Raw genomic sequence first — 15,339 nt, forward strand, 5'->3', positions numbered from 1 at the left:
GCTTTGGGTAGTAGAGTCATTTTCACAATATTGATTCTTCCAATCCAAGAACATGGTATATCTCTCCATCTGTTGGTATCATCTTTAATTTCTTTCATCAGTGTCTTATAGCTTTCTGCATACAGGTCTTTTTGCTCCCTAGGTAGGTTTATTCCTAGGTTTTTTTGTTGTTGTTGCAATGGTAAATGGGAGTGTTCCCTTAATTTCTCTTTCAGATTTTTCATTATTAGTGTATAGGAATGCAAGAGATTTCTGTGCATTATTTTGTATCCTGCAACTTTACCGAATTCATTGATTAGCTCTAGTACTTTTCTGGTGGCATCTTTAGGGTTCTCTATGTATAGTATCATGTCATCTGCAAACCGTGACAGTTTTACTTCTTCTTTTCCAATTTGTATTCCTTTTATTTCTTTTTCTTCTCTGATTGCCATGGCTAGGACTTCAAAACTATGTTGAATAATAGTGGTGAGAGTGGACACCCTTGTCTTGTTCCTGATATTAGAGGAAATGCTTTCAGTTTTTCACCACTGAGAATGATGTTTGCTGTGGGTTTGTCACATATGGCCTTTATTATGGTGAGGTAGGTTCCCTCTATGCCCACTTTCTGGAGAGTTTTTATCATAAACGGGTGTTGAATTTTGTCAAAAGCTTTTTCTGCATCTATTGAGATGATCATATGGTTTTTATTCTTCAATTTGTTAATATGGTGTATCACATTGATTGATTTGCGTATATTGAAGAATCGTTGCATCCCTGGGATAAATCCCACTTGATCATGGTGTGTGATCCTTTTAATGTGTTGCTGGATTCTGTTTGCTAGTATTTTGTTGAGGATTTTTGCATCTATATTCATCAGTGATATTGGTCTGTAATTTTCTTTTTTTGAGTATCTTTGTGTGGTTTTGATATCAGGGTGATGGTGGCCTCATAGAGTGAGTTTGGGAGTGTTCCTTCCTCTGCAATTTTTTGCAAGAGTTTGAGAAGGATGGATGGGTGTTAGCTCTTCTCTGAATGTTTGATAGAATTCACCTGTGAACCCATCTGGTCCTGGACTTTTGTTTGTTGGAAGATTTTTAATCACAGTTTCAATTTCATTATTTGTGATTGGTCTGTTCATATTTTCTATTTCTTCCTGGTTCAGTCTTGGAAGGTTATACCTTTCTAAGAATTTGTCCATTTCTTCCAGGTTGTCCATTTTATTGGCATACAGTTGCTTGTAGTAGTCTCTTAGGGTGCTTCATATTTCTGCAGTGTCTGTTGTAACTTTCCTTTTTCATTTCTAATTATATTGCTATGAGTCCTCTCCCTCGTTTTCTTGATGAGTCTGGCTAATGGTTTATCAATTTTATTTTTCTTCTCAAAGAACCCACTTTTAGTTTTATTGATCTTTGCTATTGTTTTCTTTGTTTCTATTTCATTTATTTCCACTCTGATCTTTATGATTTCTTTCCTTCTGCTAACTTTGGGTTTTGTTTGTTCTTCTTTCTCTAGTTCCTTTAGGTGTAAGGTTAGATTGTTTGAGATTTTTCTTGTTTCCTGAGGTAGGCTTGTATAGCTATATACTTCCCTCTTAGAACTGCTTTTGCCACATCCCATAGGTTTTGGATCATCATGTTTTCATTGTCATGTGTCTCTAGGTATTTTTTGATTTCCTCTTTGATTTCTTCAGTGATCTCTTGGTTATTTAGTAACATATTGTGTAGCCTCCATGTGTTTGTGTTTTTTACTTTTTTTTCCTGTAACTCATTTCTAATCTCATAGCGTTGTAGTCAGAAAAGATGCTTGATATGATTTCAATTTTCTTAAATTTACTGAGGCTTGATTTATGACCCAAGATGTGATCTATCCTGGAGAATGTTCCATGCACACTTGAGAAGAAAGTGTAATCTGCTGTTTTTGAATGGAATGTCCTATAAATGTCAATTAAATCTATCTGATCTATTGTGTCATTTAAAGCTTCTGTTTCCTTATTTATTTTCATTTTGGATGATCTGTCCATTGGTGTAAGTGAGGTGTTAAAGTCCCCCACTATTATTGTGTTACTGTTGATTTCCTGTGTTATAGCTGTTAGCAGTTGCCTTATGTATTGAGGTGCTCCTATGTTGGGTGCATATATATTTATAATTGTTATATCTTCTTCTTGGATTGATCCCTTGATCATTATGTAGTGTCCTTCCTTGTCTCTTGTAACATTCTTTATTTTAAAGTCTATTTTATCTGATATGAGTATTGCTACTCCAGCTTTCTTTTGGTTTCCATTTGCATGGAATATCTTTTTCCATCCCCTCACTTTCAGTCTGTATGTGTCCCTAGGTCTGAAGTGGGTCTCTTGTAGACAGCATATATATGGGTCTTGTTTTTGTATCCATTCAGCAAGCCTGTGTCCTTTGGTTGGAGCATTTAATCCACTCACATTTAAGGTAATTATCGATATGTATGTTCCTATGACCATTTTCTTAATTGTTTTGGGTTTGTTTTTGTAGGTCCTTTTCTTCTCTTGTGTTTCCCACTTAGAGAAGTTCCTTTAGCATTTGTTGTAGAGCTGGTTTTGTGGTGCTGAATTCTCTTAGCTTTTGCTTGTCTGTAAAGCTTTTGATTTCTCTGTCGAATCTGAGTGAGATCCTTGCCGGGTAGAGTAATCTTGGCTGTAGGGTCTTCCCTTTCAACTCTTTAAGTCTATCATGCCACTCCCTTCTGGCTTGTAGAGTTTCTGCTGAGAAATCAGCTGTTAACCTTATGGGAGTTCCCTTGTATGTTATTTGTCATTTTTCCCTTGCTGCTTTCAATAATTTTTCTTTGTCTTTAATTTTTGTCAGTTTGATTACTCTGTGTCTCCACATGTTTCTCCTTGGGTTTATCCTGTGTGGCACTCTCTGTGCTTCGTGGACTTGGGTGGCTATTTCCTTTCCCATGTTTGGGAAGTTTTCGACTATAATCTCTTCAGATATTTTCTCGGGTCCTTTCTCTCTCTCTTCTCCTTCTGGGACCCCTTTAATGCGAATGTAGCTGCATTGAATGTTGTCCCAGAGGTCTCTTAGGCTGTCTTCATTTCTTTTCATTCTTTTTTCTTTATTCTGTTGCGCAACAGTGAATTCCACCATTCTCTCTTCCAGGTCACTTATCCGTTCTTCTGCCTCAGTTATTCTGCTATTGCTTCCTTCTACTGTAGTTTTCATTTCAGTTATTGTATTGTTCATCTCTGTTTGTTTGTTCTTTAATTCTTCTAGGTCTCTGTTAAACATTTCTTGCATCTTCTCGATCTTTGCCTCCATTGTTTTTCCGAGGTCCTGGATCATCTTCACTATCATTATTCTGAATTCTTTTTCTGAAAGGTTGCCTATCTCCACTTCATTTAGTTGTTTTTCTGGGGTTTCATCTTGTTCCTTCATCTGGTACATAGCCCTCTGCCTTTGCATCTTGTCTATCTTTCTGTGAATGTGGTTTTTGTTCCACAGACTGCAGGATTGTAGTTCTTCTTGCTTCTGCTGTCTGCCCTCTGGTGGATGAGGCTATCTAAGAGGCTTGTGAAAGCTTCCTGATGCGAGGCACTGGTGGTGGGTACAGCTGACTGTTGCTCTGTTGGACAGAGCTCAGTAAAACTTTAATCCGTTTGACTGCTGATGGGTGGGGCTCATCAGCAGTCAAACGGCTCAGGTACCCTCCCTGTTGGTTGTTTGGCCTGAGGCAACCCAACACTGGAGTCTACCTGGGCTCTTTGGTGGGGTTAATGGCAGACTCTGGGAGGGCTCACGCCAAGGAGTACTTACCGGAACTTCTGCTGCCAGTGTCCTTGTCCCCATGGTGAGCCACAGCCACCGCCTGCCTCTGCAGGAGACCCTCCAACACTAGCAGGTAGGTCTGGTTCAGTCTCCCCTGGGGTCACTGCTCCTTCCCCTGGGTCCCGATGCACACACTATTTTGTGTGTGCGCTCCAAGAGTGGAGTCTCTGTTTCCCCCAGTCCTGTTCAAGTCCTGCAATCAAATCCCACTAGCCTTCACAGTCTGATTCTCTAGGAATTCCTCCTTCTGTTGCTGGACCCCCAGGTTGGGAAGCCTGATGTGGGGCTCACAACCTTCACTCCAGTGGGTGGACTTCTGTGGTATAAGTGTTCTCCAGTATGTGAGTCATCCACCCAGCAGTTGTGGGATTTGATTTTACTGTGATTGCGCCCCTCCTACCGTCTCACTGTGGCTTCTCCTTTGTCTTTGGATGTGGGGTATCTTTTTTGGTGCATTCCAGTGTCTTCCTCTCAATGACTGTCCAGCAGCTAGTTGTGATTCTGGTGTTCTCGCAAGAGGGAGTGAGAGCACGTCCTTCTACTCCACCATCTTGGTTCCGATCTGTCCAAAGTTTTAAATGTACACTTTCCTTCTGGCTATTAGGAATTGTATGTTAAGAAGTCCAAGACTGGCCTTCAGAAGAAGCTGAATCAGGCACTCTCTGCCCCTCAATCAGAGTTTGGGACTAGAGCTGTGTCCCAACCACCTTCTGCTACTAACTGGTTGTTAGCAGTGACTGTGGGCAAGTTGAACTGCCTCTCTGGGCTTCTCTGTCCTCATCAAAAAAGTGAAGGGGTAAAATAGGCAGTTTTTAAATGGATGGAGGACCACTTAGCCTGGAAACTCTGTTCTTCTCTACAGAGAGAGATGGACTGTAAGAATTTCCTCTCGAGATTGCACCTCCCTATAAGCTTTTCCCATATAAGAAATCTGTTACATAATCTGCACTAGATACTTTTAACAAGTTAAGTCTACAAAGTGAAATTTCATAAATATCTTCAGTAAAAAATAATCTATATATATTTCAGTTCTAAAATGATCAGATTTAGCCAAGAATTTCCTATCAGTAATAATTCTGAAACCTTAGAGCCCCCCCAGTTCACCATATTATAAATAGACTTTCCAAAACTGCTCATCACTTAGTAATTCAATCATTCTGAAATAATCTCTTATTAAGCACTGAAGTAGCGTTCAGGAATATAAGAAATAAGTAAAACGCTATCTTTGCCTTCAGGAGTTCACAATAATAGTATGTCATTAGATAATAAGTTCTAGCAGCAAGACATGCGAAATCAACAATTAAACTCCAATTTGGCAAAACAAAACAAAGCAAAACAAAACCAAAAAAATGTGTGAAAGCATAAAAGAGATGTATCACTTTGGAGACTTAGCCCAGGTCTCCAACGGACAAAAACAGAAGTCTGCTTTTCTGCAGAACTGGCAAATTCAGCATGCTTGGAACTTTGGATCTGTATGTTTGATCTTTCCTGAATGAATACTGCAGTTGAATCAGTCAATAGCAATCAAATTCCTTGCATTGGTTTGGCTATAATTTTTCTGGCTGTATTGCAGACTTGCCATAAATACACAAAAAGCTCCACAGAGACTGAACTTTCAAGCAAACTTTCATGTCGATCGGATGAATGATCTGTAAATTATATTGAATCCAATATTTCACAATATACCCTAGCAACTTTCCCACTTGTTTATTGTCAAACTGCGCATTTCCAACAGTTTAGGGTCTGGCACGGTAGGTTTCAACACCTGGCTATTCATTAGAATCAACTAGGGAGCTTTTTAAAAAGGTCCCAAGATTCTGGGGTGGAATCTGGGCAATGGCATTTTTTAAAAGCCTTCCCAGGTAAATCCAATGTGCAGTCACTGTCCTAGAGTATAGAGTCCCTATGCTAAGTTTAATTTTTCACTATTTACTATTTACTTCTTTAAAAAGAACAGAAGAAATTCCTCATCAGCGCAATGTTGGAATGAAACATAAGAAAGCAGAGAAGAGTTAACTTCTTTTCTTACTAAGAACCATATCCCAAATTGACTGAGTAGCCGCTGGTCGTGTTTATCATCATCTTTGTTGTCAAAGTCAGCGTTATCCAGGGAATGGTGGGAGGAGGAGAGGCCCAGCTGCCGCCGGCGATTGAGCTCATGTTCCCGCTGCTCAGCATGGAACTCGGCTTCTTTCAACAAGCTGCCAAAGGGGAGAGATTTCAAGTGAGACTGCCAAAAAACACATTCGAGATTATGACCTATTCAGAGCAATTACTTCATGAGTACTCAAGCATTACTCATTGCTCTCCTTTAAATTGGAAGGAGCCTAATTTCCTTACTATTTTCTACTCCATCCCCAATTCAAAGATGAACAGACTGAGGCACAAAGAGGCTACTTCCTCCAATCAATTAGAATCAAGCAGAACTGATGCCTTCTGGCTTCTAGTTCACCAACCATCCCACTATATGTCAATGCTTCTCCTATATCTAATATGAAGCTGTGTGGACATCAAATGCATAATACAAGGAAAGACTGAGGAACTGGTACCCAGATGGAAAACTATTTAATATCTAGTATTCAAAGACCTGACAGTGAGCAACGAAGATTCCTTTTTCACTTGCTAAGCAAATGACAATTTAAAAACATAATACCCAATGTTGGCAAGGGTTTAGCAAAAACTATCAGTTTCATACGGTGATGTATGAAATTCACATACACTCTCTGAAAATCAGTTGGGTAATGTATCAAGCACCATTAAAATATTCAGATCCTTTGACCCAGTCAACCACATCTGGTCATCTACCCTAAGAAAAAAAATATACAAACAGCACTATACACAAAAATAGTTATCAGAGTTATTTTTAACAGTAAAAAAAAAAAAAGGAAGAAATTGAAATATCTACTGGTGGAGGAAAATAATCTAGATAAATATTATGTAGGCACTAAAAAGGATAAATGTGGAAACTACACAACATGGAAAAGAGCTAATGGTATAAGGTTACATCAAAAAGAATGTGGATACACTGTGATTACAGTTATATAAATAAAATATGCATTTGAATAAACCTAGAAGAACATGTGCAAAAGTGATGATGATGACAGCTGTATGGTTGATTTTTTTTTCTATTTCCAAACTTTCTGTAATGTTTTATTTAGCAAACATTTATTGCACTTCTACATGTATCAGCCACTGGGATAAGAGAAACAGAAGACTTAGTCTCTAGCTTTAAAATTTGCATTCTGGGGCTTCCCTGGTGGTGCAGTGGTTGAGAATCTGCCTGCTAATGCAGGGGACACGGGTTCGAGCCCTGGTCCGGGAGGATCCCACATGCCGTGGAGCAACTAGGCCCGTGAGCCACAAGTACTGAGCCTGCGCATCTGGAGCCTGTGCTCCGCAACAAGAGAGGCCACGATAGTGAGAGGCCCGCGCACCACAATGAAGAGTGGCCCCCGCTTGCCACAACTAGAGAAAGCCCTCGCACAGAAACGAAGACCCAACACAGCAAAAATAAATTAATTAATAAACTCCTACCCCCAACATCTAAAAAAAACTTGCATTCTAATATTTTTTCTTAATTTTTAAAAATCTTGCCTCAGTGAATATTATACAAAAAGAGAACAAATCTAGAGGTTATCAGTTCTAAAGCTTCCTTTTTTGTGTGTGACAGAAGGAGAAAAAGCCAGAAGCCTGCAGGATCAGGCCCCTGCCTTACTCCACAGTCTTCTGGTTTACTCCAGGACCAAATTATCTAGAGCTCTCCCATCCTTCACTGCTATCAGTCAGGTCTGGGACAGCCTTATTCCCACCTCTCACTCTGACTGGCGCCTCCACTTCATTCCCCTAAGACCCCCTACTCTGTGTTGTCATTGTGCTCACCACACTGGATTGCAATTTCGTTCTTCTGTTTTTATAGTCCCTACATGGGTAACTTGAAAGCAGAGGTTACATTTTACTCTCTTCTGTCTTCCAAGTGTCTGATACATGCCTGGCACATAACTGGCATTAGATAAAAATATTTGTTGAATGAATGAATTAAAACATCGTCACTGCAACATTGTGGAAGTTGAGCTGCCCGGCTGAGGGCACTTGAAGTTGAATTAAATTTGCACATCTCGGACTTCCCTGGTGGCGCACTAGTTAAGAATCCGCCTGCCAATGCAGGGGATGTGGGTTCGAGCCCTGGTCCGGGAAAATCCCACATGCCACAGAGCCACTGAGCCCGTGTGCCACAACTACTGAGCCTGCGCTCTAGAGCCTGCGTGCCACAACTACTGAAGCCCACGTGCCTAGAGCCCGTGCTCCACAACAAGAGAAGCCACCGCAGTGAGAAGCCCGCACACCGCAACGAAGAGTAGCCCCTGCTCGCCGCAACTAGAGAAAGCCCGCGTGCAGTAGCAAAGACCAATGCAGCCAAAAATAAATAATAAATAAATAATTTTAAAAATAAAAATAAATAAATAAATTTGCACATCTCAATGTGAACAGGGTGGCTCAAAGCAAAGGCAGTGTTTTCAGGGTAAGTTTCTAATGAAGCTGTTACCTAATCACCGCCTCCACGGCGCAGACAAGTTCCTCGGCACCACATTCTCGAGTGTTGATGGGTGGAGGGGAGGTCTGATAGAGGTGGGTCTCCGAGGCAGCTCCCAGTTCGTTACTGTGATGATTTGAGTGGCATCTTTTGCAGTACCGAACAGGCCTGTTTCCGTGACGACCACAACACCCTGCTGAAAAGCAGGTGACAACAGCTCTTCTAACGTGGGAACTGCAGTTCTAGAAGAAAAAGAATGAAATCAATTAAAAGTCACCACTGAGGTAAATTTGGCTACTAATTGGAACAAATGGAAACTTAAAGGGCCACTGGAAGTGGCAGCGCATTTCTGAAGTGCCACTAGTTTCCAAAATGCAGGTCATCTCTAACCAGTGAGATTTCAGCTATAGTTAAAAATAAAGGTGAGAAGTGGTTTCTATTAGTGTGAGTGGTAGAAACGTTCTAAATATGAGTGAAACTGTTGAAAAGTCCTCTGTAAAGTGACCTCAGCCATGAGGCATGGGGGTCTTCCTGGATTATTTCAAGTTAGCATTTCAAGAGTTTTCAGCAGAAATATGAAAAAAAATTAAAACTGTGGTCCAGAGACAGTGCATCACAGCACATGAGAGTCGGAAACAAACAATTTTAACCCCTAAAATAAACTTTCAAAATTATTTTATCCACCACCTAAAGGGCCGATTTCCACTGCAGCTCATCTGTCCTTGGTGCGTTCAAGGACAGGCAGGGAGCTGTGCTGCACCGAGCTGATGACCCCAAAGCTGGCCTGTCCATCCCCACCGGCACTCTTTCTATCAAGACCTAAAGAATATGTCAGTGGACACCACAGGAACATCAAAACACAGCAAGAAGCATTCACAGACTCAGCGGCTGACATCAACTAGAGGAAAGGAGTCAACAGATGAAGTGAGAAAAGTGGTGCAGTATAAGAGAGATTCTGAAGCTCAGGGGGGGTTATTATCAGAGCTGCCCTGACAAGAAGCAGGGGAGAAAGGCAGCGCCCACATAATGCAATTTGAGGAGCAATCAGGAAATATCCCTGACCTCTGCACAAAACTGTGCCCAAGCCTTTTAGAGATGTCACCACCACATAATCAATGTCTTGTGTCAAGAGAGCATTTCAGTCTTTCAATAGAGCTTATTAAGATGGAACACACTGAAAAAGAATGACTATATGTATATGAATAACTGAATCACTTTGCTGTACATCTGAAACTAACACAACATTGTAAATCAACTATAATCCAATAAAATTTTTTAAAAGATGGAATATAATAGGGGAAATAATATCCTAAGCCATTATGAACTCAGGGCTTGAGGAAGACTGAAAACCTTCCATGACAGATATCTTGCGAAGTGCAGAGACAGAAGAAGGAAAAAGGCAAGTACAAAACCTATATCCAAACATTGACAATGTATTCAATTGCCTATCGGAACAACCATTTCAAAGTAAGGCTTGTTCCACTTCGATTTTAGCACAAGGCTTTGGATACGAGTGCTAGGAAATCTCATTTTCTGAACAGGACCCAGGTCAATAAATCATAAAAGCAAGTTTAAATTTTTTATGATCTTTTTTCCCTTTTATTAACAAGTTTTTAAAAATTATTTGTTAAAATACAGTGTGCTGCCTCTGCATCTGAAGCCCAGGTCTTCTTCAGCATCCAAGTCAGCCCTGACTTCTCCAAGTGAGGTGTCTTTCCTGCTTTGTGCCTTTTCTTTCTCTTTCACTTACTAAATTTCATTCTGGAAGCACATGAATCCTTACTGGTTTGGGGCTTCTCCAAACCAAACCAAACCAAACCCAACCACATCACTAGCAGGGTGGGTTATATCGGAGTACATTGTTAGTGTTTATTTCTTCCTTCCAGTTATAGTTAGTCTTTGTTCCTCTGGGATTCCCACTGTTACATAAACAATAGGATGTGGATATGGGTTTAGTGGGTAGTTATTAGCTATAATAAAGTCCCAACGTTTAAGGCCTACAATTTCCAATCCTATTTTCTGGTCACAAATTATTTACATTCTTCCCACATGCAAATTCCTGGCTGGAGGTCCAAGGTCTTCTTGACTAAATTAAGTCCAGCTGTGGGTGAGGCTCTTTTGGTTTAGTTCCTCAGATATGCTTTCATGAGCCTTGAATCTGGATGGGCTGTGGCTGCTTCAACCAACAGAGCACGGCAGAAGTGATACTCACAGGACTCCCAAGGCAAATTCTAAAAGGACATGCAGCTTCCAACTTGCTGTCTTAGAATATTCTCTCTTCAGAAGCTTCCTCATCAGGATACTCTTAGAACTGTGCCATGGTCAAGGCACATGGAGAGGCAATGTGTAAGTCTCTACTCTAAGCCCAGCCTTCAAGTCACCCCATCCCAGAGCCCAAACATACGATCTAGATGTCTCTAGGTAATTCCAGCCCCTAACTAGTCAAGTTAGTCTTCCCAGATGAGGCCCCAAACATCATCAAGCAGAGATAGGCTGTGGACTGTGTCCTGTCCAAATCCCTGACCCTCAGAATCTGTAAGCATAATTAAATAGTTGTTGTTTCATGCTGCTACATTTTGAGTGATTTCTTAGGTAGTATCTGGACATACTGTGTATGTTAGTATCTGGAATATCAACTAAAAGTCAACCTGCCTTATCCCCATGTGCCATCAATTCTAAATAATATCAGCAATAAAATACTTTGCCCCTAAATAACCTTTGGTTGGTCAAAGTTCTAAACAGTTGCTGTGGTTCCTACTAAGTTTTAATAATATATTTCCAAGCCACAATCAGTCCTAAACCCTGTGGACTCAGCTACATGCATTCATTTCAAAAGTAAATTAGAGAGATTTCCCTTAGGTTCAGATTCAGCTGGGCATGTTTTCAAAGGTTCGCTCTAGCCACTCTGTTTCATTGCTTTGAATTTTAAATATAAATAAATAATTCCAAGTGGTCTCACAGAACAGCAGAATTGAAATAAAGCATCTGTCTCTCGATGCTTATTTGATACAGTTTTTTAATTTATTTTTTTACTGAAGTATAGCTGATTTACAATGTTGTATTTGATACAATCTTGATGTTTATCTCAAACCTACTATTCAAATGTAGGAATATGTAGTACTGAATATATAGTATTGAAAGACACAAACTTTGCCCAAAGCAAGCTCAAACAATTCTGATCTATTAGGAACTTAAGGAAAGTTCTCCAAATTAACTTTCATATAAAACACAACATTTATTAAAGGATAAGTAATAAAAATGTGCTAATTTTAACTTTATTACTGAAAATAATTTTGTCATATAACGGAGGGGAGTATTAAAAAATGATCCACCCTGGGTGTCAAGTATGTTACGTATACCACCAGAGCCAGGAAATGCCAATTTAGAAATAAAACTGTTTCTCATCCTAGTCTCTCCAGCTTGTAAAAGATTCTCAAAGTAGGAGATAGCCTCGGAATAAAAATGAAATCAAAAGTATGCTGAATGACTATATGATCCCTTGTTAAAACTTCAGAAAGCTATATAAGGCGATGCCCAGTTGAGCCTTCCAGCTAGAACAGGGCTTCTAATAATTATTGTTAAGGGCTGAAATGCCCAAAGTATAGAAGGCATTTCTATACTCAAAAAGAATTATAGATGTGCCTTTGACAGCACTGAACCCCAATTAGACTCATTGAAAATCCACAAAGTTTTAAAGAGAGGCATACTAGCAAAAGTACCACCAGCAGACCAAATGGGACAGACACAGTTCAACACGAAAAGAGGACTATGGAACCCCAACTTCTACATACAGGAAGCAGACTGAGAGGGTTACTCAGCTGCAACATGGGCCATTTCTTATTATAAAGGAAAGATGTCTTAAAGAGTGGAGCAAAGATCCCAGGAAAGAAATGACTTAGGAAACTATTCCCAGGAAGCAAAATCAGATCCTAATCAAGGCATATTTGCTATTCCTTAAAGACAGAGGAACTGTTGACATGTTCCTGGCTAGAGCTGCTATTGACTAGTAACAGCTACCTGCTTCCCCTTCCTCTTTCTGAACAGAGGTCTATGGCTGTTATCCAATCCCTGTCTCGCATTTTGTGTTGGGTATGTAACTTGCCTTTTTAGTTCACAGGTCTCTGGTTCAAGAAAATTCATACCCAAGGGGTTTCATCAGTGACCAGACCAGATGCAGATCATAAGACAATGGACTTTAAGCCTGAAGCCATAAATGGGTAAGACTTTTGGAGGTCTTATAAGGTGCTGAGAGTATTTGGTACATGGAAAGAATGTAAGTAATGATGCCCAGAGGGTAGATTGTGGTACATTAAATATGACCACAAAATTCTTGCTGCTCCTTCTATAAAGAGGAGGAGTCTATTTCCCCACTCCTTGAAACTGAGCTGTCCTTTGGACTTGCTTTGGCCAATGGAATGCAGCAGAAGCGATGCTGTGTTAGAATAAAAGGTATATGATACAAACTATGATTTAGAAATTAGTAATGAGTGTTCTTCTTTCTATAGTATAATGCTTGGAAACACAGCATCGTAAATGTGATAAAACATAACATTTAACATTGTAAAAAAAAAAAAAAAAAAAAGAAGTGATGCTGTGTGACTACCGAGCTTCAGGTTCAAAAGGCCTTGCAACCTCCTCTCTCGTTTTCTCAGAACACTGATATCTTGTGAACAAATCCAGCCTAGCCTCCTGGAAGATGAGACACCTAATGGAAAGAGTGAGGGCCAGACACCCCTGTCATCCCAACCATTCCAGCCATCCCAGCTGAGGCCCCAGACATGGGAGTAAAGTCATCTGGGACCAACCAGTTGCCAGCAAACCCACTAACTGATTGCAATTATCAATACATGAGTGAGCCTAGAGGAGTTTATCAAGAGAACTACCCAGGCGAGCATAGGCAAAACTGCCGATCCACAGCATCGTGATCAAACAAATGTTTGTTGTTATAAGCCAGTACATTTTAGGATGGTTTATTAGGTGGCAATAGATAACTGAAACAGCCCTCTAAAGGTATCCACTCATAAACAGCTCCCAAAAAGCATAAATGACTTGTACATAGTCTCATAGCTAGGTGGGAATAGAGCCGACCAGAACCCAAGTATCACAACCAACTAGTGCAAAGTTCTTTGTATGACACCATACTACCTTCTCTTGTACTTTTCAGCAACTGGAGCAAGAAAAGAAGATGGAAATGGCTTAGGGAAACTGTCATGAACAGTGGCTATTCAAAAGTGGAATCGTTAACTAGAGATATCATTCAACTTACATATAAATTAATATTTTCCATATATACTTGGTCTGGGTATGTTTCTGACACACATATATTGGACTATTTGCATTCCACTTCCAAACAATAAAGACTTTTAGCAAACACGATCATCCTTTACCAAAGTTAAGTTGCATGTATTGCATTGTCACTCAAACCTTTTTGTATGTAGACTTCTATCCCAGAGTTACACATATGCTTTTATTTCAGATTACTTTTCAGAAACACTGTGCATAGATGGGTAAGCAAAAGCAGAAATGTAAATAGAGACCATCCAGACACAGCAATCTTGCATGCTGAATTATTTCCTTTCCCCCTTCACAAATACAGTGACATGTACACACTGGGAAACCATGGTGCAGAAATGAGGCAGATGTCAATGAATGAATTTACATACAAACACAGCAAATCATGCCCCACCACACAGATGGTTTGCTCTTACCTTCTTCTGACATATAGCAGATATTTCAGCTGTAAGGGGAAGGTACACAAAATATCAACAAAGAAAGAGAGCCCGTTTTAAATAAGGGCAGCCACCAAGGTGAGCAAAAAACAAGCTTAGTAACACAACCTCCAGATTTGGCCAAAACAGCTTCTCCCTCCTCTCATAAACTGTCATCTAGTTATGTTTAATGAGGTTAAAAATACCTGTGGTATGTTTAATGAGGCTGCAAATATTTTCACCTATCCTTAGAAATAATTCAATCTTCTCAGACATGACTTAGAATTCAGATCAAATAACTTTAACCTCACCCCCTCACTTGACAGAGAACAAAATTGAGGGTTACATGGCTTCTTCAGAGTCACACAGGCCATCAATGGTACAGGCCAATCTGGAGCAAATGTCACTGGACTCCCTGTCTACTGTTCTTCCATTATGCTGTGACACTGAGTTGATGTGATATGCTTAGAGTTTCACCATGGAGATGATTTGCTATATCAGAACTATAGAAAAAAACTTAATAACTTGGATGAATTAGACTCAAACTATCAACTTACATCAGTCCTTAACTAGTGCAAAACCAGCTGCAGGCTTATTTAAGAGAAAGCAATTTCAAACCCATGGATTGGCCAGCTGGAGTAAAGCTGTCAAATTACTTTAGTACTTCAGGATTGATTTTAATAAATGGATAAAAACTCTTTTTAGTGGGCATACCAATTATTTCCATGAAACTGATGCTTGGGTGTAATTGAAAATAATTTTTCCAAGAATCTGTTAACATTTCCCATGAAATAGTAAGTGCTCAAAAAATAGACTTAAATGCCGATGTCACAATTTATTAAAAAGATCAAAGATAAATGTCTCCCAAACTCTGTCTGGAAATTATGAATTAGCGGATGTCAAATCAATGAAATTAACAACTCAGTTGTTAAAACTGATTTTGTATAATTAATGGTTATTTAACAGTTTGATATCTTGGAGTTTATCTTAACCTGAGGTTAATGGGTCACATCTCTGGATAAATAATGAAAAGTTATTATCGGTTTTCTTCCACAGATGAATATCATCTGCAGATCATGGCCAGAATTCAGCAACATATCTGAAATTTAAAACATAGTTTAGAACCTGACTATGGGTTTTACCTCGGAGCACTGGAAGTTCACTCATTTAAGGGGAAAAAAAGGTTACCTTTACCCATGTAAGCCCAAATCTTTTTACAGATATTCTTATATAAAATTTTTAAATGTCTCTTTAAAGGATATAGAGGCTGACATTATTGACCCATTTTACAGATGCAGAGCACTCACTAAACAATTTATTT

The 15,339-nt window shown here is 39.6% G+C and overlaps 1 protein-coding gene across 3 annotated transcripts in view; it reads right to left on the bottom strand.

Moving 5' to 3' along the window:
* The window catches only part of UNC79 (unc-79 homolog, NALCN channel complex subunit), a 201,779-nt gene that overhangs the window by 135,985 nt on the left and 50,455 nt on the right, over positions 1–15,339 (bottom strand). For all 3 annotated transcript variants that reach the window (XM_060003340.1, XM_060003338.1, XM_060003341.1), the window contains exons 8-10: positions 14,019–14,047; positions 8,323–8,552; positions 5,809–5,980 (exon numbers count right to left, since the gene is read on the bottom strand). In XM_060003340.1, the coding sequence (XP_059859323.1) occupies positions 5,809–5,980; positions 8,323–8,552; positions 14,019–14,047 (431 nt within the window). The remainder of the gene's footprint in view (positions 1–5,808; positions 5,981–8,322; positions 8,553–14,018; positions 14,048–15,339) is intronic.

Source organism: Delphinus delphis, chromosome 2, assembly GCF_949987515.2.
Source record: "Delphinus delphis chromosome 2, mDelDel1.2, whole genome shotgun sequence".
Lineage (NCBI taxonomy): Eukaryota > Metazoa > Chordata > Mammalia > Artiodactyla > Delphinidae > Delphinus > Delphinus delphis.